Source organism: Danio aesculapii, chromosome 12 (genome assembly GCF_903798145.1).
Source record: "Danio aesculapii chromosome 12, fDanAes4.1, whole genome shotgun sequence".
Classification (NCBI taxonomy): domain Eukaryota; kingdom Metazoa; phylum Chordata; class Actinopteri; order Cypriniformes; family Danionidae; genus Danio; species Danio aesculapii.
In genome coordinates, this window is record NC_079446.1 from 31,670,839 (window position 1) to 31,695,453 (window position 24,615).

At 36.2% G+C, this 24,615-nt stretch overlaps 1 protein-coding gene across 6 annotated transcripts in view; it reads left to right on the forward strand.

Moving 5' to 3' along the window:
- ablim1b (actin binding LIM protein 1b) overlaps window positions 1-24,615 on the forward strand; it is a 153,233-nt gene that overhangs the window by 23,343 nt on the left and 105,275 nt on the right. For 2 of the 6 annotated variants that reach the window (XM_056470220.1, XM_056470217.1), the window contains exon 1: window positions 22,951-23,187. The exons of 1 other annotated variant lie outside the window; for it this stretch is intronic. In XM_056470220.1, coding sequence (XP_056326195.1) covers window positions 23,166-23,187 — 22 coding nt within the window. In that variant the 5' untranslated portion in view covers window positions 22,951-23,165. Of the gene's footprint in view, window positions 1-22,949; window positions 23,188-24,615 lie in introns of those variants that run through there. 3 more of the 6 variants (XM_056470216.1, XM_056470218.1, XM_056470219.1) reach the window with 3 other exon arrangements.

Here is a 24,615-nt window from a genome sequence, read left to right on the forward strand (position 1 = left end):
ACTTTTCAGACATTTAAATACACAGAAGTACTAGCAAAACATAACAATTATGTTTTCTAAAATACATGCTGATATATATGGAGGTTCATGTATTCAATTTTCCTTTTGGCTTAGTCTCTTTATTAATCAGGGGTTGCCACAGCAGAATGAACCACCAACTTATCCAGCATATGTTTTACACAGCGAATGCCTTTACAGCTGTAACCCAACTCTGGGAAACACCCATACACACTTGCATTCATACACATACACTACGGACCATTCAGCTTATTCACTTCACCTGTACTGCATGTCTTTGGACTGTGGGGGAAACCGGAGCACCCGGAGGAAACTGATGTGAACGCGGGGAGAACATGCAAACTCCACACAGAAATTCCAACTGACCTAGCTGGGGCGCGAACCAGCGACTTTCTTGCTGTGAGGAGATGCTTGTCAATATTTAGCACTGTACACTTACAGCACAAAGGTTGCTAGTTCGAGCCATGGCTGGGTCAGTTGGCTTTTCTGTGTGGAGTTTGCATGTTCTCCCCGTGTTGGCGTGGGTTTCCTCCGGGTGCTCCGGTTTCCCCCCACAAGTCCAAAGACATGCAGTATAGGTGAAATGGGTAAGCTAAATTGGTCATAGTGTATGTGTGTGAATAAGTGTGTATGGGTGTTTCCCAGTGATGGGTTGCAGCTGGAAGGGCATCCACTGCATAAAACATATGCTGGATAAGTTGGTGGTTCATTCAGCTGTGGTGACCCCTGATTAAAAAAGGGACTAAGCTGAAAAGAAAATGAATGAATGAATGAATGTACAGTATCCCTTGCAGAAATCACAGTTCTGATATTGGGTTTTACTAATGAAATCTGCACAGTTAGCATGTGTGTGTCATTTTTATGGTGTTCATACTTCACAATGCGAAGTGGTTCTTCAGCTGGTAATTGCCATGGTGTGCAGTGGACTGTGTTTGATAGGATTAGATTTGCTGTATTTTTGGCCCAGGGTTTCATGTGTAACAAGTTATTTTTCCTTGCACTTTTCAACAGCACAGCTAGGTGGAGCAACACATAACAAAATTCCACAGACTATTGTACATACATTTTCTGTAATATTCAGCCATTTTTAAACCAAGCATCCCTTGTTTGACAGAAATTAGGCATATGTAAAACTATAGGTAGGATTTCAGTCCTGGATATTAATAAATTACCATTTTAATGCGTTTACGTACTATTATGATGTTTACACTGCACGGCCATACTTAACTCTGAGTCTCAAAACAAAGAGAGACTGAAATCTCGATGCATTGTGAATGACAGGGACGTTATATAATGCCTACGATGTCATTATGCACTTTACATTGCCTGCATTCATCTATGAAGTGATTCACTCCTGCTATGAGAAATTCTATATGCCACATGGAGAAATGTTATGCAATGAGATGTGGGTCTGAGCGGTGATGAAAAGAATGATTGTTTGATGTTTTGGAGGCAGGTTATTAAACCATGCATGGTCGGTTTAATAACCTTCCTCCAAAGAGAGCCAGTGCTGGGTCCCATGCATGTTCTTTCTGTAACAAGTCAAGTGCAAGAATATCAAGATGGATGGTTTAGTGGTATTATTAAGGAGATCCAGCTTCCTAGTGTGTGTGTGTGTGTGTGTGTGTGTGTGTGTGTGTGTGTGTGTGTGTGTGTGTGTGTGTGTGTGTGTGGGCAAGCCCCTGAGCACTTCTGTGTGCATATTAGCAGCTTGATTGTGTTGACCTTGCCTGGATCAGAACATGTGTGTAATAGGCCATAGGGTGACACAGTTAAACATTTATATTACATGAGAATAGCTAAAAAGACAGTCAAACCAAAAATTATTCAGACACCCGATTGTATTTTATTTTTTACTAATGGGTACGGAACACTATAGTTTATTTATGTGACAGCAAAATAATGTAAACTGAGACATAAATTCACCGGCCATTTTATTAGGTATATGCGTCCAACTGCTCGTTAATGCAAATTTCTAATCAGCCAATCACATGGCAGCAACTCAATGCATTTAGGCATGTAGACATGGTCAAGATGATCTGCTGCAGTTCAAACTGAGCATCAGAATAGGGAAGAAAGGTGATTTAAGTGCCTTTGAATGTGGCATGGTTGTTAGTGCCAGACAGGCTGGTCGGAGTATTTCAGAAACTGCTGGATTTTCAAACACAACCATCTCTAGGGTTTACAGAGAATAGTCGGAAAAAGAGAATTTCGGTGGCAATTCGGTGGGTCACAGGAGAATGGCCAGACTGGTTCAAGCTGATAGAAAGGCAACAGTAACTCAAACAACCCCTCGATACTCGAGGTATGCAAAAGAGCATCCCTGAATGCACAACATGTCAAACCTTGAGGCGGATGGGCTACAGCAGCAGAAGACCAGGTGCCACTCCTGTCAGCTAAGAACAGGAAACTGAGGCTACAATTCGCACAGGCTCACCAAAATTGGACAATAGAAGATTGTAAAAACGTTGCCTGGTCTGATGAGTCTTGATTTCTGCTGCGACATTCGGATGGTGGGGTCAGGCTGGTGGTGGTGGTGTAATGGTGTGGGGGATATTCTCATGGCACACTTTGGGCTCAGTAGTACCAATTGAGCATCATGTCAACGCCACAGCCTACCTGAGTATTGTTGCTGACCATGTCCATCCCTTTATGACCACAGTGTACCATCTTCTGATGGCTTCTTCCAGCAGGATAACGCGCCATAAAGTCTGAATCATCTCAGACTGGATTCTTGAACATGACAATAAGTTCACTGTACTCAAATGGCCTCCACAGTCACCAGATTATAGCACCTTCGCGATGTGGTGGAACGGAAAATTCGGATGTGCAGCCGCATAATCTGCAGCAACTGCGTGATGCTATCATGTCAATATGGACATTATGGCAATAAGGTATATTTCCAGTAACTTGTTGAATCGATGCCACGAAAGATTAAGGCAGTTCTGAAGACAAAATGGGGTCCAACCTGGGACTAGTAAGGTGAACCTAATAAAGTGGCCGGTGGTTGTATATTATACCAAAGCTGGCTCAACAAATTATTAATAGTTCTCTATATACTGTATTGTATTGTCATACTAACAGTTATCTAAATTGATTTGGTTCACTTTAATAAAATATATGCTATACTTTTCAATCAATATCTGATATTATAAAGATTCATTTGTTCTGACACAGTTTACCTTTGGAGAACTGAGTTTAACATGTTTTAGTACAATATCTAAACTATAGCAAATAAACTGTGATTCAGTGAGATGCTGGAGGTCATTTCTGGTTTGACTACATGTGTGCAGCTCAGCGCAGTGACTTTGTAACTGTTGTCAGTATGCTTGATGTTGGCTTTACTCTTGTGTTTCTCAGGATTTGGGTGTTTTGTACAGTAGATGGCAGTGTTTGGCAGTTACTCTGTTATCAATTACCTTTGCATTTAAAATGTAAGAACTGATCTTGGATGTAGTGCAGTGGGTGGTGCTGGTGTTGCACGATGAGAGCTACTCTGTACCAATGCAGGTCTTTTTCTTTTACTTCCTTCGTCTACCTATATGCTCTCTACTGATCCCTGGGCCTCCAAAATGGAGATGCATTTTTTAAAAATATATATGAATCTTTTATCTTTTAAAAGTAGATATATTGTGCTTTGTTGTTTCTTCTTCTTTTTTTGTATACATTATTCACCAATAATTATTTACAGTATTTTTTAAATAATGATATTGTTAAACCTTTTTGACTATTCAGTATATTTTTTTATTTCCTGTGTTAAATTAAAGGGCAAAAAGTTACTTTATATGCTACTTAATATTTTTGTAAATGCATAGCAAATATTTTGTGTAAATAGTTAATTTGTTCATTTAACAGTATATGCTGCTATACTGTGCTAATATTTCTAGATTACATACAGTTTGCAGATGCAATGCAATTTAGGACATAACAAAAACAGACAGGTGCAAAAATTCTGGCACCCCAACAGAATAATAACTTTTGCTGAAATAACGCTTCTTATAGTCAAAGATATGCCTTTATAAGGCATTTTAAACCATTCTTCCTTGCAACATTACTCCAGTTCAGTCAGGTTTGATAGGTGGCGAGCATGAACGACCCCCTTTCAAATCAATCCAAATATTTTCAATAATGTTTAAGCCTGGGGACTGGCATGGTCATTGTAGAACATTGTCTCGTGTCTGAGCATGAACTCTTTGGTAGATCTGAAACTGTGCTTGGGGTCATTGTCCTGCTGAAACATCCAACTCTGTCGTAACTTCAGCCTCTTGACTGATTCCTGAACATTGTTCATCAGAATCTGCTGATACTGGGTGGAATCCATGCAACTCTGACAAGGTTTCCAGTATGTGTGCTTGCCACACATCCCCACAGCATGTTGGACCCTCCACCATATTTTACAGTAGGGAGCAGGTTCTTCTGGAAAGCTCTTCTTTTTCAGGCATGCAAAGCGCCTATGGTTGTGGCATCTACAGTATATTTTTCAAAATGATTCGGGCTTGTCCAGGTGAGCCTTTGCATACCCCAAACAACTCTTCTCTTTGGCAGAATGCAGAAAAGGCTTCTTCTGCATCACCTTCCATTGAGCTGTTCTTTGTTAAGAGTGCACTGGACTGTGGAACAACGTACAATGATGACATAATTAGCATCAAGATGTTCCTGGAGCTCTTTGGAGGTGATCTGTGGTTTGTCTGTGACCATTCTAACAATTCTTCGCCTTTGCCTTTCAGATATTTCCTTGATCTAGCACGTCTTTCCTGCACAAGAACTGTTTCTGTGGCCTTCTATTTTCTTACTATATCTGTCAGTGGAGATAGAGATTTTAAAACTTTGGGATAGCTTTTTGAATCCTTCTCCTAATTCATGTTGATGAATTATCCTAGTTTTTAGATCATTAGGAAGTTCTTTTAACGTTCCCATGTTGCTACCTTAAGGTTCACAGTAAGGAGAACACATTTTTACTACTAAAATTCCAAATTTACTACTAAAAATGACTTTTCCAGGTCTTTTCCAGGACTTTCAAGAACATTTTTATGATGTAATGTTTCATGTAATGTCTACATATACATGGTAAATAATAAGAAAAACAATGATGTTCAAATTTATTGCAACATATCATAGAACACCGAACAATCTATTTTATTTAAATTTGTTTGGTTTTTTATCCATGTAAAATTTTGATAATGCTTAAACAGCACTAATAATGTGAAAGCAAGTTTTTGGCCAAGGACAGAAAAGAAGTAAAGACACTAACCTATATTCAAGTTAGAGCTGCACAATATATTGTTTCAGCATCGATATCGCAATGTGTGCATCCGCAATAGTCATCGCAGGATATGCAATGTTGGGATTATAGTTTAATATAGATAATACACCCTTCAATTGTTTCAAACATTTATCAGTTTTCTTTTTTTTTTAAACACAAAAAGAAATAATTTAATAACTCCTATAGTACTAAAACAAGTGAAATGTAGAGTAAACAGTGAGCACATTTTAATCTTTGAGTAAATTGTTCCTTTAAGGCCTGTGACTGTGAACATTTCAATATTTAAAATTTTAAAACATCAGACCTCAAGAAATTTTTGGTAAATTAAAAAAGATGAAATAATATACAATGAAGACTATGCAGTGTAGATTTTTCCGTACCTGAATAGTGAATATCTAAAATCTATAATTAACTTATTTACTATATTTTATCTATGCTTGTAATTTATTTGTTACAAATTATTCGAGATTCACTCCCCTACAAAATCACCCCAATCAATTCAAATAAACCTGTTAAATCATCTAGTGAAATTGCATTTACATCGCAATATATATTACAGAAATACAAAATACCGTAATGTCAGATTTTTCCAATATCATGCAGCCCTAATTCAAGAATACAGATATTTTTTAAACTAATTTCCATGACTTTTCCAAAACTTTGTGGGTTTTTCTGTTTTTCCAAAATTTTTCCAGGCCTAAAGAATGCCATGTCAAAATTCCATGACTTTTCCAGGCTTTCCATGACCGTATGAACCCTGCAACTAGCAATCAGCTATTTTAAATATCTATTTTCATGATTTTTTGCACATGTGTTAGGATTGTTGAGGTTTACTGAGTAACTCAAAATCAATTTTGTGTTTTGTAATCAATCAGCATTAAGGGACTACAGGTTTTGAAATCCACACAAAAGAGAAGGTTCCCAAACTTTTACATAGCCTATTTTACAGTTTCAATTTAATTTTACACATCTCAATGCTGCTACACTGCATATTTCTGTCTGAAAAACACGACATTATCTAGCTTTCTCTAGAAACCGAATGGCATTTCACTGTGATCTTCTCTCATAAGGAAAGAACACATTATTATGCAGCTACAGAGGGGTGCCCAAATTTTCGCATAAGACTGTAGTTCTACAGAACAAAAGAAACGTTTAAAAGTATAGTTCCCCCAAAACTAAAAATTCTGTCATCATTTCCTCATCTTCCTCTTGTTTCAACCCGGTTTGAGTTTCTTTCTTCTGTTGAACACAAATGAAGATATTTTAAAGAAAGCTAAAAACCTGTAACCACTGACTTGCATAGTATATTTTTTCTACTATGGAAGTCAATGGTTACAGGTTTTCAGCTTTCTTTAAAATATCTTCTTTGGTGTTTAACAGAAGAAAGAACTTGAGGGTGAGTAAACAGTGAGTACATTTTCATTTTTAGGGGAACTATCTCTTTAAAAATGAAAGGAAAAGAAAGGTAAGAATGAGAACTCAGTTCTGCATTCATTTCTTCACCTCTGGCCCAGATTTGTCTCATGGCTGTGTATTGGTTTAACCTTCATGTGTGACAGAGGTAATGGATACTCTGTGGTGTTGTTCAGCACAGCCAGAGACTGAATGACCACACTGTGAAATGTCAGCAGGACTTAATCTGCCTCTCTGCTCTGTCATGTCAAGCATTTCAAGCATCCGAGCGCTTATAACAAATCCTCAAATAATGGAAACTCCATTTAACTTGTATGTATGGCACACAGCTAATATTTTAGTGTTCTACATTCCTAAATGAACTTCTTAATGGATTCTCATTGCTTCAGATTGTTTTGTCTATGCATTTTAATCCATCACTCGAGTCATGACAGTTTGCTTATCCTAAAATAGACCATGTGGAGCTTAAAAGTGTCTTGTAGTATTAAAAGAATGTGTGTGTGCTAGGCCGAGACGAAGTTTGTGCATGTGTGGATGGGTGTAGACATTTGCGCCAGAACTTTCCATGAGATAATCATTGCAGCTAGACTTGCTAAAATTACACACTCCATCTATAGTGCCCTGAAATACACTTCTCAGTTCGTTTCTGCACTCATAAGTGTATAAGTATGCTCTGGTACAGCTGACAAATGCATTCTGGCCCACAGTAGGTAGACTAAAGTGGTGATTATGCGAACACGGCTCCTCCATAAGCCTCATGGGATGGAGGCATAGGTGGCCTGGGCCCTTCCTGTGTCGGAATCTGTCATTAACAGTCATTACATTGTCTCCTTGTTCACAACCTCCACCTGGATCATGCAAGGCAGCGGTGAGCTGTGTGCATCTGTAATGTCATAGTCATTATCTTAATGCACAAGAACACACAGAGGTGAAGAGATTGAGATGAAAAGCTCTAAGTGAAAAATGAGCTGTCATGGAAGGAGGGAATAACATCAGAAAGTATGATGATCAGAATGTCTGTGGTTCTTCTCTGCTTTGCAATTGTTTGTTTGAGTAATGTTACTTATAACTCAAACACCTGCAGTTTTACTAGCACAGCTCCAGGATTTAAACTGGTGGGTGTACTAATAATGTTTTTTTTTTTTTTTTACACTGGAGGAACTTTTTTATAGTTCCTAGAACTATTTGCAGCTGTACCCCCTTTTTTAGTATGTTTGCACCACAGGAACTGGGAGCAATTTCAGTTACCAATGTGCAAAATCCATGTTTGGAAGCTATTTGGACAGAACTGTGTATGAAGTATCGTGTGTCCACTGCCAGATTAGAGTGATATAAACACAACAAGTCTCTTTTTTAATATTCTGACGTTAAAATAGGATCCAAATCCCAGTCATTTTGAGGCCCACCGCAACAGGGTGTAGCAGTCTGGATTTCCCCGCCCACCAGATTAATTGACATGCACATATTAACATGTCTCTATAACAACACGTATAAACATGTCCAGAGAACAGGAATTGCAAAGAAACTGGGATTAAAAGATCTGTTCCAACTCTCTGTGATCAGCTGCACCACAAGAATGAGTTTTACCAGATGAATATGTTTTTAAAACAGTACATGTTTGTAATAAAAGACAATAAATTTGATATGTAATTCATAACCTCTGGAATCACCATATCTGCATAATGTCAATACAACTATATACGAGGAGCAACAATATATGAGAGCAAATACAGTGCTAATTTAAACATGTGGCTGGAAGGGGCTAAATAAATATAAATAATCGACGAAGCCCCCAAAGGAAAGTCTTGATAGACCGACCTGGTGTCTAGTTCCTATAACCGAGTTCCTATAATTACCTAGTGCAAAAGCTTTAAGGACACAAAGCTGTCTATAGAGTGTTTCTTGAGGTTTAATTGCACAGCTCATTCTAGAGTGGCTAGAGTTGATACAGACTCATTTAAAGGGATAGTTCATCCAAAAATAAAAATTTTGTCATCATTTACAGTACTCATTCCCCATTTGTTCCAAGCATGTTTAATTTTCTCTCTTTTGTTGAACAGTTATATGGTGGGGGGAAAAGCCATTGACTTCCAAAGACCCCTTAACAGTCTTCAGCATATCTTGTTTGTGTTCAACAGAAGACAGAAATGCATCAAAGTTTAGAACCACTTGAGTTTGAGGAAATGGTGAGGAAATTAGAATTTTTGGGTGAACTATCACTTTAAACTCATAGTGTTGTCATAAAACCTTTTCATATGTATGTTTCAAATAGTATGTGATTATTCATATTGACATAAACACGATGTACTTGAGCAGACGCTTTGAGTAGCTGTTTCAGTGAATATGAATGGCTCTTAATATGAATGAGTCAGTCAGCGGGTGTGCGATGATGTTTTGTTGATATGATGAAATCAGTGTGTGTGCATGCATGCATGCTACTTTTTATCATTCATCATTTTAGTATAATGCTTATATTTTAGAGCATTACATTAGACAAAATTCTGTTTAATGCAGAGAAAGACTTTGAAAGTCAAATTTTGAAGAATGCTTACATAAAAAAAATCACATATGCCACCTTTGACATCCCGTCTAGTGCCATGAACAGATATGAAACACTATAAAAATACTGGGTGGTTTTGTCACGAAAAATAAATAGATGCTATAAACATTTTGAGCTCTATTTTAAAGATCTAGCCTCAAGTTTAAAGCGCATGGCGTAAAGCAGCCTCTTTACTTTCTCTTTACTTTACTTTTACTCTTTACTTTACTCCTTTACTTTTGTGGATAAGGAAGAGGTGTTGTACGCATTTCACATCCAGGACATCCATTAGCCTACATATTTAATTTCGGTTGTTAAGCGCAAAGAATTGTATAAAAACTATTTCTAAATTCAGTTCTAATTTAGTTCTTCAGTTCTGAGTTATATCCAAACACTGAGTTATATCCAAACACACGTCCTATTCGTATGCCCCATATGATGATGCATACGTCTCTACAACCCGACAGGTGGATAAAATCTAAACTTGCTTTTAATAAAATAAATATTAATATGCATATAAAAATAATACTGCTAATAATAATAACATTATACAAATGCAAATTGTCATGAATAAACTGAAAAAAGCCCCCTGGGATGAAGGCAGCATGCAGGCAGTAGTTTTTATATTTTTATGTAGAAAATGATATTTTTTGCAACATTTTAATCCTTTTTTATATTTAAAGATATTTGTGCATTTTAGTTTCTCCTTCATAGACCAGAACACCCACGAGTCTACAAAATAGTGCAAATGGATTTGCTATTTAAACAATGTGTCGCAAAATGTGAAAATTAGGGTTGCGCTGACCTGAAAATAGCAACAAATCAAACCGTACACGCCTTGAGACTTATTGCACCAGGTGTATGATTGTGTCCTTAGTGTAGTGTTTTAAACCGAGGTCCTGACTCTCTGTGGTCGTTAAAAATCCCAGAATGTCCTTCGAAAAAGAGTAGGGGTTTAACCCCGGCATCCAAGCCAAATTTGCCTACTGGCCTCTGTCCATCATGGCCTCCTAACCATCCCCATATCATAATTGGCGTTATCACTCTGTCTCTTCTCCACTGATCAGCTGGTTTGTGATGTGCGGTCTGGCTCAATATGGCTGCCGTCGCATCATCCAGGTGGATGCCCCCCCCAAACAAGTGCTTTTAGGGCACTAGCGACGCAAGCTTAACTGGCGCTCTAGGCAAACGAAGTTCGTGCCGCCTTTACGGTGCCGCCCTTTCGCAGACAAAAGTGAAGAGCCAGTAGGTGGGGGGGTTGTGGCTAAAGTGAAGAGCAGGAGAGGGGCAAGATGCCGCCCAGGTCTATTGCCCACATTGCCCATGGCTAAATCTGCCACAGTTTGAGGGTGCAGAAAAAGTCCTATATAAATGTAAGGATTTATTATTATTATTATTATTATTATTATTATTATTATTATTATTATTATTATTATTATTATTATTATTATTAACAACAAACCTTTCTCTCTTGGTTAATCCTTATAATTTATTATATTAGGATAAACTATTACTCAGCTTTCTAAGATTTGTTTTATTTTATTATTTCATTATTACATTTAGTACAAATCCCTAGTACATATTTGTTATTAGTACTATAGTAAATCTTTCATTGTGGCTGATCTGTCTCTTTAAGTGTGCCCCAAGTGTTCTTTGCAGAGTGAGAGAGAGTTGGGAATCATAAAGTTTAACCTCAGCATATGGAATAAACAAACACTACATTCATTCTGCTGATGTGAACATTTGGGTAAATGGCCACTGTTACAACCTCAATGAAAATTGACATTTTGATACAACATCTATCCTCTCTGTGACCATAACTGTGTAGATACCCCATTATGCATTGCTAGCCAAGTAATAGACACAAACACTAGAAGGGTTTATCATTCTAAAATTGAGAATCAAGATTTTCACCTGAATAGTCAAGCCCATGCTTTTCCATGTATATTCAATCTACACCCATTTCCGATCCTGGTGTTTGATTTATTTGAATATGATTTCACCTGCAATACCAGTCAACATAATCTCCAAGCATTCAATTGCAGAGGATTAGACTGGGTTTTTGATACTGCAAACTTGTATCAAAAGCATATCTGATTATAAAGTCATGACTCAAACTGCAGGTGCTCTTTTTTTCCTTTCCAGTTAAGATAATCACTAAAAATACATGGGTTGTAATCTGCTTAAGTAGACCAGGAAAGAGCTCACAGCAGGGGCTCAGCGCTGCTTCACCAACAACACAAATAAACCCTTGCGATCTGCTCGTTTAATCTCATACCTGGGGTTCAGATGTAACACAGCTCACTATCAAGTGAACGGGTGATTTTTGCATGCTTTTATTATTTTATTGACTGCTGCAGTGGACTGAGGATTTTTTTTTTGTTGTGCAATGCCTAACTTACCTAATCTTAACAGTTTTGGTAAACTGTGCGGCTCTGGCCGTAGCGATGACTCACTGGTTCTGGATCGGGTGAAGCGCAAGAATTCAGTCCGGAGAATGTCTATTATTGAGGATGGGAATGTGGCCGAGGTGCTGTACCTCATTCCCAAACAGTCCATGATGGAGCAACTGCCTTTCCTTAACCCTACTGAGTATCTCATCCTGGAGAAAATGGCACCTCCTCAAATGGGACCCGGTAAGGGAGACTAGAGTAGGAGAGATGCTGTAGAATCAAATTAGATGTGCATTTATTTGCTTTCCCACATCATATTTCAGTTGTGTGACAGAGCGTGTTGTTTTCATTGTGCAGTTGTGTAAAATAAATGTAACAAGAAAATCTTAAAACCAACATAGGCTCATTCGGAAATCATAGCCCTATAGACATTTTTGGAGATCTCGCAGTATGTAGCCAGGGGTAAACTGTAAAAAAAAAAAGTACAACAAAAAGCAAAATCCTTATTTCCTTTCACTTTTTCTTGTTCACTCAACTTTTAAAAGCATCAGAAACATTATTTGTCAATAATAATTAAAAAAACATTTAGTTGGGTTAATATAAGATTATTAGTTTTCTGGAGAGGTGAACTACTCTGTAGCAAAACTTTTTAAGTTGTGCCAACTAAACATTTTTTGTCTGCAGAACTGGAATGCCTGAAGTTGAGTAAACAAAAAATCCGTAATCTTTATTTCCTTTTTATTCCATTTTTTTTTTGTGTTCTTAACTTTTGAACATCAGTTGCACTGACCTAACATGTCTAAAGTTAAACAAAATAACTCTTGGTACTAAATTGGTATTAAAAATAATACATTATCAGAACAAACAAACATAGTTCAATTGAAAAAATTGAAAAAAAACAGAGACAAAAGTTAACAAAACATTTATTAGAGACAGAATTAGGAACAGGACAGGAGCCAAAGCAACAATAATGGTAAACAAGACGAGAATCTAAACACGGCAAACAGGGAAAAATGCTTTGTAATGCTTCACAAGGAAAAACAAGACTCAGCAAAGAGTCTGTGTAAATGAGGTGTCTTTATAGTCATATAATCAGTCCGTCATGAGCTTCCAGCTGTGTGTGTGTGTGTAATCAGGAGGAAGCAGAAACTGGTTCCTCCATTTGAATTATAGTTTGAGCATTTGATTTGTCATTTAACTATTACAGAATTTTACTGGGTTGATCATTAAAATTAAATATCAAATAAATTTGATTTCTTATCTGAGAATGGATTTTGATTTATTATTTGATCGTTTGAGCATTTGATTTATCATTTGGGTTGTTGTTTTGAAAGTTTGTTGTATTATTTGATCTTTTTCGAATTTGAATTTTGTTAGGGAAAAACTTCCATATATATATATATGTGTGATGAAAATGTGAGATGAAAATTCACATTAAAACTCTTTCTGCTGCTGTGCCCCCCCCCCCTCCCCCTTCAAAAAAGATTAATTACAAATGAATAATAATTTAAAATTATGTTAGCATTATTGCAGTAGTATCTTGTTGTTGTTAATGATGACATTAATGTTATTATTGATGTTACTAATATTTTTGTTGTTCTATTTATTTTGTTGTTAGGGTTAGAAAAACTGCAAGTTTTATTTTTTCAAGTGAGGAGGTCTGAGATTAAAAGTTACAATTTGGCAGAAGCTTTTTTGGGTGAACTTGCAAAGTTTTGAACTAATCTTTTTAACTTAATGAAGAAAAAATTTTGGAAGCATTTTCTGTGCTTTTAGTTGGGTTTAGGGAAGGAGGAGGGTGGGTCGATCGGTCATTCAGTCAGTCATTCAGTCAGTCAACAGCGGCCTCTGGTGGATTTACGAGAGAACAGCAGGTGCGAGTGGCACTCTCGAGAGAAATTTGACATCTGAAAAAGTGTATACAATGGCCTCTGGTGGATTCGCGAAAATAAAAAACTGCTTAAAAATTTGTCGCTCTCCAGAAAGGTATATAGCGGTACGTTTTCTGAATGAGAAGTAAATTAACAACAATTAATAAACATTATATAACCTACATTGCATAATAGTATCCCTATTTTTTAACTGAACATGATTTTTAAGATGTATTTAATTTAGTTGTGCTTTGTTTTTAGAACAACTACATTTTAGCATTTATTTAATGTTATTTGCATTGCAATTTTTTTGTTTTTATAAAATGGTTAGATATGGGAATAATTATCTCGGTTGAACATCATAACATTTAAACATGAACTACTGATTTTGTCAGATTTCTTACATTTAGAAACAAAATCTAAATTTGGTCTTGTATTAACTTTGGTGTGGCACGGTGGCTTTTTAACAGTGGCTTAGTGGTTAGCACTGTCGCTTCACAGCAAGAAGGTCACTGGTTCGAGTCCCGGCAGTGTCAGTTGGCATTTCTGTGTGGAGTTTGCGTGTTCTCCTCGTATTGGCATGGGTTACCTCCGGTTGAATTAAATAAACTAAACTGGCCCTAGTATATGTAAGAGAATGAGTGTGTGTGGGTGTTTCCCAATACTGTGTTGCAGCTGTAAGGTCACCCGCTGCGTAAAACATATGCCAGATAAGTTGACGGTTCATTCTGTTGTGGTGACCCCTGATGAATAAAGGGATTAAATCGAAGAAAAATGATCAAATAAATGAATGAACCTTGGTTTTAGAAATAATTAAGAATAGAAATATTAGGAATAATTCTAATAATAAAAATAATTCTGTTTTAAATATTCCAAAAAATATATAAAAATATCTATTTTCTCAGTACTTTTTAAATACATTTTAATAGCTTTTTCTCCAATTTTTAAGTTAAAAAATGCTCTTTTTTTAAACTCTTTTGCTACAACATTCTGAAATACACATTTGTATTCACTCATTATTCAGTCAAAATTTTGAAGCAGTGCAGAAGTTCCAAGACATAGAGACCTGTAAGATCTGCAGATGTCAGTTAGATAGAGCCGAAATATGTAGCATACTGTAAGAGATATGCCGGTATTTGTGTTTCTAAGGCAGTGGGATGTGAGGCTAATCTAAAGTCTGAGCTGGATCACAGCACTGTCCCGCTGGCAGGATTATGGCTGAACTGGGGGACACATTCCTGACAAATCTCCCCATTAGTCTGCGCCTGTCTCTTTTTTAACAATCATTCACAGTTGACCTTTGTTAAATGGCCTCTATTGGTATTATAAATGCTTCATAATGTGCTTTTCAGTAGATTTGTCATTGTATCCTGAAGTACCCAACAGAACAACTTATTTATACTTTCAATGGACATAACTGGAGGGTCAGCACACATAATATGTTTTTATCTGGAATAACTTTAGCTACAGATAAACAAACTTTATTGATGTTTTTGCACCACTTATCTTCTAGTATAAATCCATTAATGTCAGGAGGATTTTTATTGAATGTATCATTGTAGTCATATATGCTTTAAATATACATACTGTGTATGCTTGAAATGAAAGGTCTATAAAGAGATTTGAATGCTGAAGATCAGGTGTGAGTTATTATATTTTACAGCATTATATTATTTTAGGCTGGGCGCTCAAAAAAACAACACAGGCTCATTCTGAAAATGTAGCCCTATATAAGTTTCTGGAGATCGCAAATATGTAGCTAGAAGTACATATGGCTGCATTTCGTCTTTAAAACAAATGCTACAGGGCGGTATGATGCCGTTCCTTTTCATGCTTACCAGCTGACTGCCTACCTATATGTGGACGGCTTTCACATTGTTACCAGTTTGTCCTATGTACGTCAACGGACTGACCTGAACGACGGGGTTCAGGTCCAGCGAATAATGGTTCCAGTGGGTTCCAAAGTGGGTTAGACAAAAACAGAAGCCAAAAAATTCAATAAACAAGTAAATAACAGGGTGATAATGTGGTAAAATCTGAAAACTTGCTAAAAATCAGGCGAGGGCTTTGCTTTTTCTGGACTGCTTTTTAAAACTGTCAGTTGTGTTTAGAGAAGTTGGTGGGCGGGTCAATCGGTGCTTTTGAAAACATTATTGGTTGGGTTTAGGGAAGGAGGAAGGTGGGTCAGTCGACAGCAGCCTCTGGTGGATTTACACAAGAATAGCAGGAGCGAATGGCACTAGTGAGAGAAATTTAAGATCTGAAAAAACATACACAGCGAAAACAAAAATGGCCAAAAAAATTTAGCTCCTGGGATGTTTTTGGTGCTCTCCAGATATGTATATAGATGTATATACATATGTATATATATATGTATATTTTCAAAATGAGCCTGGGTTGTAAAAATTTCAAATGTGTCAAATATAATTAGGGTTTTATATATCAAAATCTATTTACAAAAAGATTACCAATAAATTGTCATTTTCCTTTTTCACTACCGTTTAAAATATTAAAGGTATTACCAAATTGTCACTGAACAGTTTTAAAATATAATATGCTCGTTTTAATATATTTTAATAAGTACAGGTACAAACAAACAAACATGTAGTTTAATTTGACATAAATATATCTTTTACACTGAATAATGATGACATTATTTCACACATATTTTAAATTTTCATTTGAACATGCCTATTTATTTGACATTTGTATGCAAAGGGTATAAACAGTAAATGCACTTTTGTCAGTTTAATCTATCACAGACACCAAAAATGGTACTTCTCAGCTCTGACCCGCATATTTGCACTACACTGTAAAACCCAATAAGTTAAGGCAACTCAAACCATTTGAGGAAACCGATTGCAACAAACCATTTAAGTTCAAAAACTAATCCTAATGAGTACTCTGAACTTAATCCATTTGAGCAAATGAAGCAATTTAAGCACAGTAAAACCCAATAAATGAAGAGAACTCAAACCAACTGAGTACTGCAAAACACAATAAGTTAAGGCAACTCAAACCCTTTGAGGAGACCGATTACAACAAACAATTTGAGTTAAAAAATCTAATCTATATGAGTACTGTGAACTTACTCCATTTAAGTTGAAGTAATGAGGTATTTAATTAACTCATTACCTTCAACACGGAGTTCCAAACTCTTTTCAAATGAGTAAAATTGACTTTCAGTCAATTTTTAGTTAACTACACTCATTTCATTTGATAAAGCTGACTGTTGGGTTTTACAGTGTACTTTTCCCCTACCTTTGATATAATACCCTATCTGCAAAGAAAATCTGCACATAATGTGTTAAAAATGAATGCAAAAGGCTCTTGACCAAGTGTTTATATGTGATGAGAACTGAGAACGTGTTGAGAATAGATCTGAAGGGATCTGAGCGATTGGAAAGGGATTCCTCCTCCGCTGAAATAAACATGGAAGCGTAAGCCTGACTGTTAATCTTTGATGCTTGTGTTCAGAGAATAGCGGCTCATGGAAGGAAACCAGTGCGTACAGTAATTACAGCTCCACTCCACCAATCAATCATTTATAGCCACAGCAAGGCTGGATCCCTCCTGCGTAGCCCTGCAGGAAGAGGAAGTCAAAGCTAATCTGATGCCACAGGTATCATACTGAGATTCCACCAGCATTTGCTCATTTCTATGCTGCAGCTATTTTACCATACGATTTCTAAAGAATTAAATGTTCAATTTTCACCATATATGAGTAGCGGGAAAATCAGCTGTGACTTTTTATGGCCTGTAAGCAACTAACAAAACACTCGTGAACATGTTAGCATGTTAGCAACCAGCTAAAACCCCTCAGGACACCAAAGCAATTAACTGCCATTTAAATTGTGCTATACTGAACACTCAAACCAACACAAACAATGTTGTGAAATGCAGACTGATACATAAGCTATTCACACATACATAAAAAAACCATTCGTCTGTGGCATGAGGGTGCGTACATACAAACTCTTAGCTCACATCTATAAAACACTCTCTCTATAAAACACTTATGCATACACAGACCTTTCATTCAACTATTAGAGCTCATGATAAACAATAAACTAAATAAATGCACCAGTACAAATGCCCTACTCATGTCATTTTTGAGATTGAGGTTCAGGCAGATCAGCTTGTTCAGACATGAAATAGAAAAATCAATGCAATACTTGCTATCTGTAGTGTTCACATTCACAAACTGCATTGTAAAAACATATTTGTTAATTAACAGTTTCCGTATTTTGTGATTCACAAGTGTTTTCCATTTATATATGGTGGTGAATTGCATTATGGGATGTTGATCTCTGCTTTGTCGACTTTTGATGTTGAAAATTCAACTCTACAGATTACCAAAGTGACTTTTATTGACATTTTAGTAGTTTGAAATAATATAATATATAAGATATAGAGAAATAATATAAAGAGAATATAATAATATAGAATAGAGAATATAATAATATGATACATTAAGAAATAAGTGTCATGGTCAGGTAGGGAGGAGATGAGGACTCAATCGCAGTAACTCAAAATGGGTTCATTTATAATAAAAATAAAACAAAAAGGCACAAAAACAACTCAGATGGGGTAAAAACATTAACAACAAACAAGTAAAAACAAACAAACAAACTTGACTGGGTAGGGTTGGCAAGGATCAGGACTTGACAGGACAGGATACGTCATATTACGAACTGGCACAGAACAGCAGACAAGCGGAGACTATAAAGAGACTTTATATAAACTAATTATGGGTTAACAAGGAGGGTGGAACTAGACAATAGACATGAGAGCACATGACACAAACAAACAACAAAAGCCATGTGAATCCTGACAATAAGTCTGTAAAATAACAGAAGTTGTACTGGCAGTTGAGGATCCTCTGCCATTCCTCCTTGTAGATCCTCTCCAGTTCTGTTGGATAGTAAACATTTGTGGACAGAAATTTTTAGGTCTCTCCAGATGTGCTCGATCGGGTTTAAGTCAGGGCTCTGGCTGGGCCATTCAAGAACAGTTTAGTTGTTGTGAAGCTACTCCTTAGTTATTTTAGCTGTGTGCTTAAGGTCTTACTTTCCGTACCCACTGTAAACAGATATGGTAAGCAGTAGGCCAATCACAACAGACTGGGCTATCTGACCAATCAGAGCACAGCAGGGGGTTTAGAAAGAATGAATCTTCAAATGAATCAAACAGATAATTTGAGATTGTTTGGGAAACTTATTCATTTTAAGTTTATACTATGAAAAAATGAAATCATTTTAGACCATAGATCAGGAATGGGCAAACTCGATCCTGGAGGGCCGGTGTCCCTGCATAGTTTTGCACCAACCCTAATCAAACACACCTGCTTGTAGCTTTCTAGTGATCTTGAAGACACTAATTAGGGTGTTCAGGTGTGTTTGATTAGTGTTGGAGCAAAACTCTGCAGGGACGCCGGCCCTCGAGGATCGAGTTTGCCTATGCCTGCCATAGATGCATGTAAACCGTATTGGGGGAGCCTCCAAAACTAAATGAGAAACCTTTAAATTATCGTAATACAGTAGAGACGATTTAAAGACAGTTCATTACTTTTGTAGGCTTTTTAAAATTGTTTAACAATGTTAGAAATAATCTGAAACAAGCATCAAAATATTCTCAAAAATGGAGAATAACAAAAGTGCCAAAATATTACACTTTCTCTGGTTTTAAAGATTTAAATGTCAATATTTAAACTCTCAAACAAAATGGGATAACATTTCAGTCAAGTGTGTTTTATAATTAACTTGATTTAATTGTGTTAGTAAACGCTAGTTAATCTTGTTGTATTGTACTGTATTAGTTTAGCAATATCATCTGCTAAAGTCTATTGCGGATAGAGATATTTATTTATGTGTAAAATTATACTGTTGCAGACAGGCAGTTTGCTCTTGAATGTTTGTGGAACAGCTTTGACTATTCCAATATGGCTGATGTATCACAGAAACAGATGCCCCTAGATGTATATACATACAGTATATGGGTCTAGCTGTATCCATGTTGTTTGGCTCAGTTCCTTTTCTTTTCTCTCACTTGTTGACAAAAGATTCAGCTGTTTCGTCTTTCTAATGATATAGATTTTAAGATCCTCTATTTATCCAACACCTGCCGTCTGTGGCCTCCCCGTGCGGACACCCTCTGTCTCTCTCACACACATCCTCCCCTTATTTAAAATTCTGCTAATCTCTTTTAACCATATCAACACTATGCAGGAGTTTTTTTCAGCTGAGGGCACTTTTGGATATATGTGAAACTGGTTTGTGCTTTTAATTACATTGTTCAGATTACTGCATTTTAATGTCAACCCTCAGTTTTAACACAACAAAATGCACATAATGTGCTTCACAATGATGTCATAGAAGATTTATTTTTCTTTGATAATCAAAAAAGTCATTTTATTGTGCTCTAATGCTATTATAGAGAGTAATATTAGAAGCAAATATGTTGATTTGATGAAAATGATGCCAGGACTGAGAGATAGTCATACTTTGCATAGTTTATTTCACAGCTTGTTTAGATTATCATAGTTTAAATAGTTTAATTCTTTTGCAAGAAAATTAGCAATGTCTGAGTTGAGCCAGGAAATAAAGTGTTTAAAATGTTGGTTTTAAGAAAAATAAATAATAAAGGCATGTAAAAAATGCTGTAATGTTTTATTGTGACCACGTTACATGACTTTTTTCATCAAAAAACTATCACTCTGAGCATTTATCTGTTTATTAAATTATTTAACCATGGTTTTGAACCATGACCTCCATCATTTTTGCATGATTTCAAATTAAATTCATTCATTCATTCAACTTTGGTTTAGTCCCTTTATTCATCAGGGGTCGCCACAGCAGAATGAACCACCAATTTATCCAGAATATGTTTTACACAGCGCATGGCCTTCCAGCTGCAACCCAGTACTGGGAAATACCCATACACACTCATTCACTCATACACTATGGCCAATTTAGCTTATTCAATTCACCTATATCACATGTCTTTGGGCTGTGGGGGAAACCGGAGCACCCGAAGGAAACCCACACGAACATGGGGAGAACATTCAAACTCCACACAGAAATGCCAACTGCCCAAGCCGGGACTAGAATCAGCGATCTTCTTGTTGTGAGGCGACGATGCTTACCACTGAGCCATCATGTCACCCTGGTTTGAAATTAAATGAATCCATTAAATATTTGTTTAATACTGTTATTTAATATTTAATATTTTTAGGGAATGGTACTAAGTTTATGCAGTAGTTATAAGGCATTTATTACCTGTTAACGACAACATTAGCCTAAAAATGTCATTTCAGTTTTGTTTTTTACCCTAAAATTGCTAAATGTAATAATAATAATAATAATAATAATAATAATAATAAATTATGATATACTAAATGAACATTGAATGGTTAAATATGAATGGTTAAACTAGTTGTTCCAAATTCTCAAAAAGTGTCAGCTTTCAGGACATTTTAAGCTTTATCGTGCTTGACTTTTTAGATTTATTTTCATAGTAAGACTGTAGATTTTTTTTTCCCAAATGTGCAAAATGTACAAACATTTTTTAATAAGTGCCAGTAAAAATGATGAAGTGCGTATTTCAAACCATTTTCAACTTTGCTTCTATGTTGATATTGTTTCTTGACCATCAAATTATCATATTAAAATTATTTCTGAAGGATTATGTGATATTTAAGACTGTTTGGCCTCTAAAAATGAATCTTTCCAAACACACAACTCATAGAGTAGACTTTACTAGAAGAAAAAATATGGAAACTAAACAGCTCTGATTGAATTAACATAGAACTAACAGTTCTATGTAGTTCAATGCACATTTGACAGGAGCTGTTTAGTTTCATCTTGTGTAAAAAAAACTTTAAGGCAATCTGTTTCCACACGATTATCTATTATAATTGAGTATTTGGCTTAAGAGTGTAGGGGAAAATAAAGATTTTTAAAATATATTCAAAATTATTTTTATTGGTCAAATAATTGCAGATTTAAAGCAGACTTTTTTTCAGAAACACAAAGAAATCTTACCAACCCCAAATTGGTAGTGTATTTCTCTGTCTTATACAAAATAGGAAGCTAAATAAATGTATACTGTACATCTTCTGCCTCATTTCTGGGCAATTCGTCAGAGCAGCCCCATTCTCTCAGTACACGTTTCCTCTGGTGACGCCACTGCACCAGTGTGAATATTAATAATCCCCTCAATAAACTCACCAATTCAATTGCTGCCCAAGTAATCCTATAATCTACATGTATCTTGCATGGATAGTCTGGAGAGAGACCAGCTGATCCCTCAAAGGCCAGAAATCACAAACCCCGTCACCCCCCAAAATCAAACATTATATTATCTCATAGGTATGCGAGTTAACAATATAATCTTCATTCAATTTGATGGCTAGAAGCAGCAGTCAATAATACAACAATGTAAACACAGGCAATCAGATCATGTGCTGAACAATGAGACTAGAGATATGCAGACCTTTTGTTTGGGGGTGGTGGGGGGTTGGGGCTGTTCACCTTTGTTGAAGACTTGCACACAATCTGGACTATAACAATTTTATACTACACACTTTGTAAACAAATTCTAGTGGCCAAATGACCACAGATATGAACTAAAGCCATGAACTACAGCCAGAGAGAAAAGCAGATTTGACCTGTCAGTGGGTGCTCATGGCTCCTGAATAGCATAAAGAGAAATAGAGGATTTCTTTTTTATTTTAACAGTCTTTTTTTACTTCAACACATTGAAAAGAAACAGTGTATAACAGTGTCATGATAAATAAAATTATTGTTAAAAATTTAATTATGTTCTGTATTTTTTTGTGGGTAAATGGTGTGTTTTAATCTGGCTACCACCGCAAGTATATTCCAAATTTATGGGAAGCAATGTACAGTATGTGCAAATTAGTGCATAATTAATTAAGCAATGTGTCATTTACATATTTAGGGTAAATATAACATTTCAGAATAAATGTAAAACAAAAAAACGTCATCATCTGGGGAAGTTTGATGACAACTATTCATCAAACTATTAGTTTCTCCCTTATTTACTTCCAGTGTCTTGGCTTTTTTTAAGAAACAGGAAAACAAATTAATCAAATTGCTTCTAAACATTAGCAATCAGTATCCCCTCTTAAAAATCAAGATCTCCAGACAAGACAGTATGTTTGTGTGTGAGGGCGAAATGTGCAGCATATAAAAACAAGCCTCATGTCCCTCTGTTTGAAGAATTTAAGGTGGTGTCTGGAACTGGGAGGGATTATAGCTGTGGAATCTGCATTTGTCACACGGCAGCTGCAACCTGGTTATTTCAGAAGAGCCAGGGCAGAGTCCACAAAGACACACACGTACACACACAAATACTGTATGCGTGTGTGTGTGTGTGTGTGTGTGTGTATGTGTATGAAGAGGAGGCGAAGGGAGGGGGGGTGAATCTGCTCGACAAACGAAGACCAAGGCAGCAGTTGCTGAGCGGCTGCTTTAGTTTGAGAGTGCGAGCTCTTTCTGCTGTCATCTCTTGCTCCCTCTCTCTCTCTTTCTTCCGTCGTCTCCTCACATTTGGATTCAATAAAGCAGGAGGAAGGAGGAAAGAAGGAAGAATCAGCTCCCCCTCTGATCCTCCTCATCAGAGCTTCAGAAGACACTGAGGAGCCAATGGTCATGGTGAAGGAGAAAGGTAGAATGGCTTTTTTTTGGGGTGGGGATTCAGGAGAGAGGGAGAGAGAAAGAGAGAGAGAGGTGGAGAAATCCAGGCCAGCATGTGAGAGATTTGTGTGTGTGCTGGATGTGCTGTATAGGAAGGACAGTTTGGTGCTCTGGAAGGATTGCGGTGGATGAAAATGAATGAGAGACTGCAGAAGGGAACATTGTGGTGCTTTGAGACACTGATATGTCTCCGACTGGTTGATTAGTTGGTTGTCATAAGAGTGTTTGGAGATTATCAGTACATGACTGGAATTTATTAGTTGCAGAATAGGAAGTGATATTCGCTTGATTATAGTTTGGAAATACATTGACGATGTTCTCAGTGGATAGTTTGTGTAAGTTAAGTTTATATTCATATTCAAGAGTAAATTAATTTTAAAACAGTGCATATTTGACTTTATATAATGTGTAAATTAGTTAAAAACTGAAAGAATAACGCACTTTTAATAATACAGTGAAATATACAGTATATTTAATTTAAAGGGCACCTATGATAAAAAATCATCTTTGGTAAGCTGTTTGGACAGAATTGTGTGTAGGTATAGTGTATCCACAGTCATATTTGGGTGATATAAAGACAATAAGTCTTCTTTTTAATTTTCTGACATTAAAATAGGATCCAAATTTCTCCCATTTTGAGGACCAACCGCAATGTGAAGTAGGAATGCAGTTGTCCCCGCCCACCGAATTGATTGACAGCCGTGTATTAACATGTCTCCATAATAACGCGTAGAATCATATCAACAAAACAGGACATGCACAAAGCAACTGGGATTAAAAGATCTGTTCAGCTCTCTGTGATCATCAATCATCATCATTAAATGTGATCAAGAATGAGTTTAAACAATAACTTTAAAAGGTTTTTAAAAAAGCGCATGTTTCCAATGAATTACAGTGATTTTACTGCCTAAATCAGGTTATTTTGTACATTAACATAACGGATGTGCATTTAAATATATATATATATATATATATATATATATATATATATATATATATATATATATATATATATATATATTTATTTATATGGTAAATTCAATACATATTGTTTGAAATACATTGCATCACAGTAAAATCCCTGTAAGAGCTGAGTTATATGACAATGCATAAATTGGCATTAAACACTTATATTAGTAGTTTAAGTGTTTTATACATATGTATGTCTTACATTCCAAACATTTGCAACCAATTTTACAATATACATGTTAAACTAATAAAAATATATTTAAACTGACGTTATGCCTCTTTGGGCTAGCGTTGAATCCATATATCCTGCATTTTGTGTTCAAACAAGCTGTGAACAGTTTTTCTGATTGGCCTGTTTACTACCGGAAGTTTTCACTCACAGGATTTACATGAGAATGAGGAAGCAATGGTGTTTGAGGCTCTAAGTATG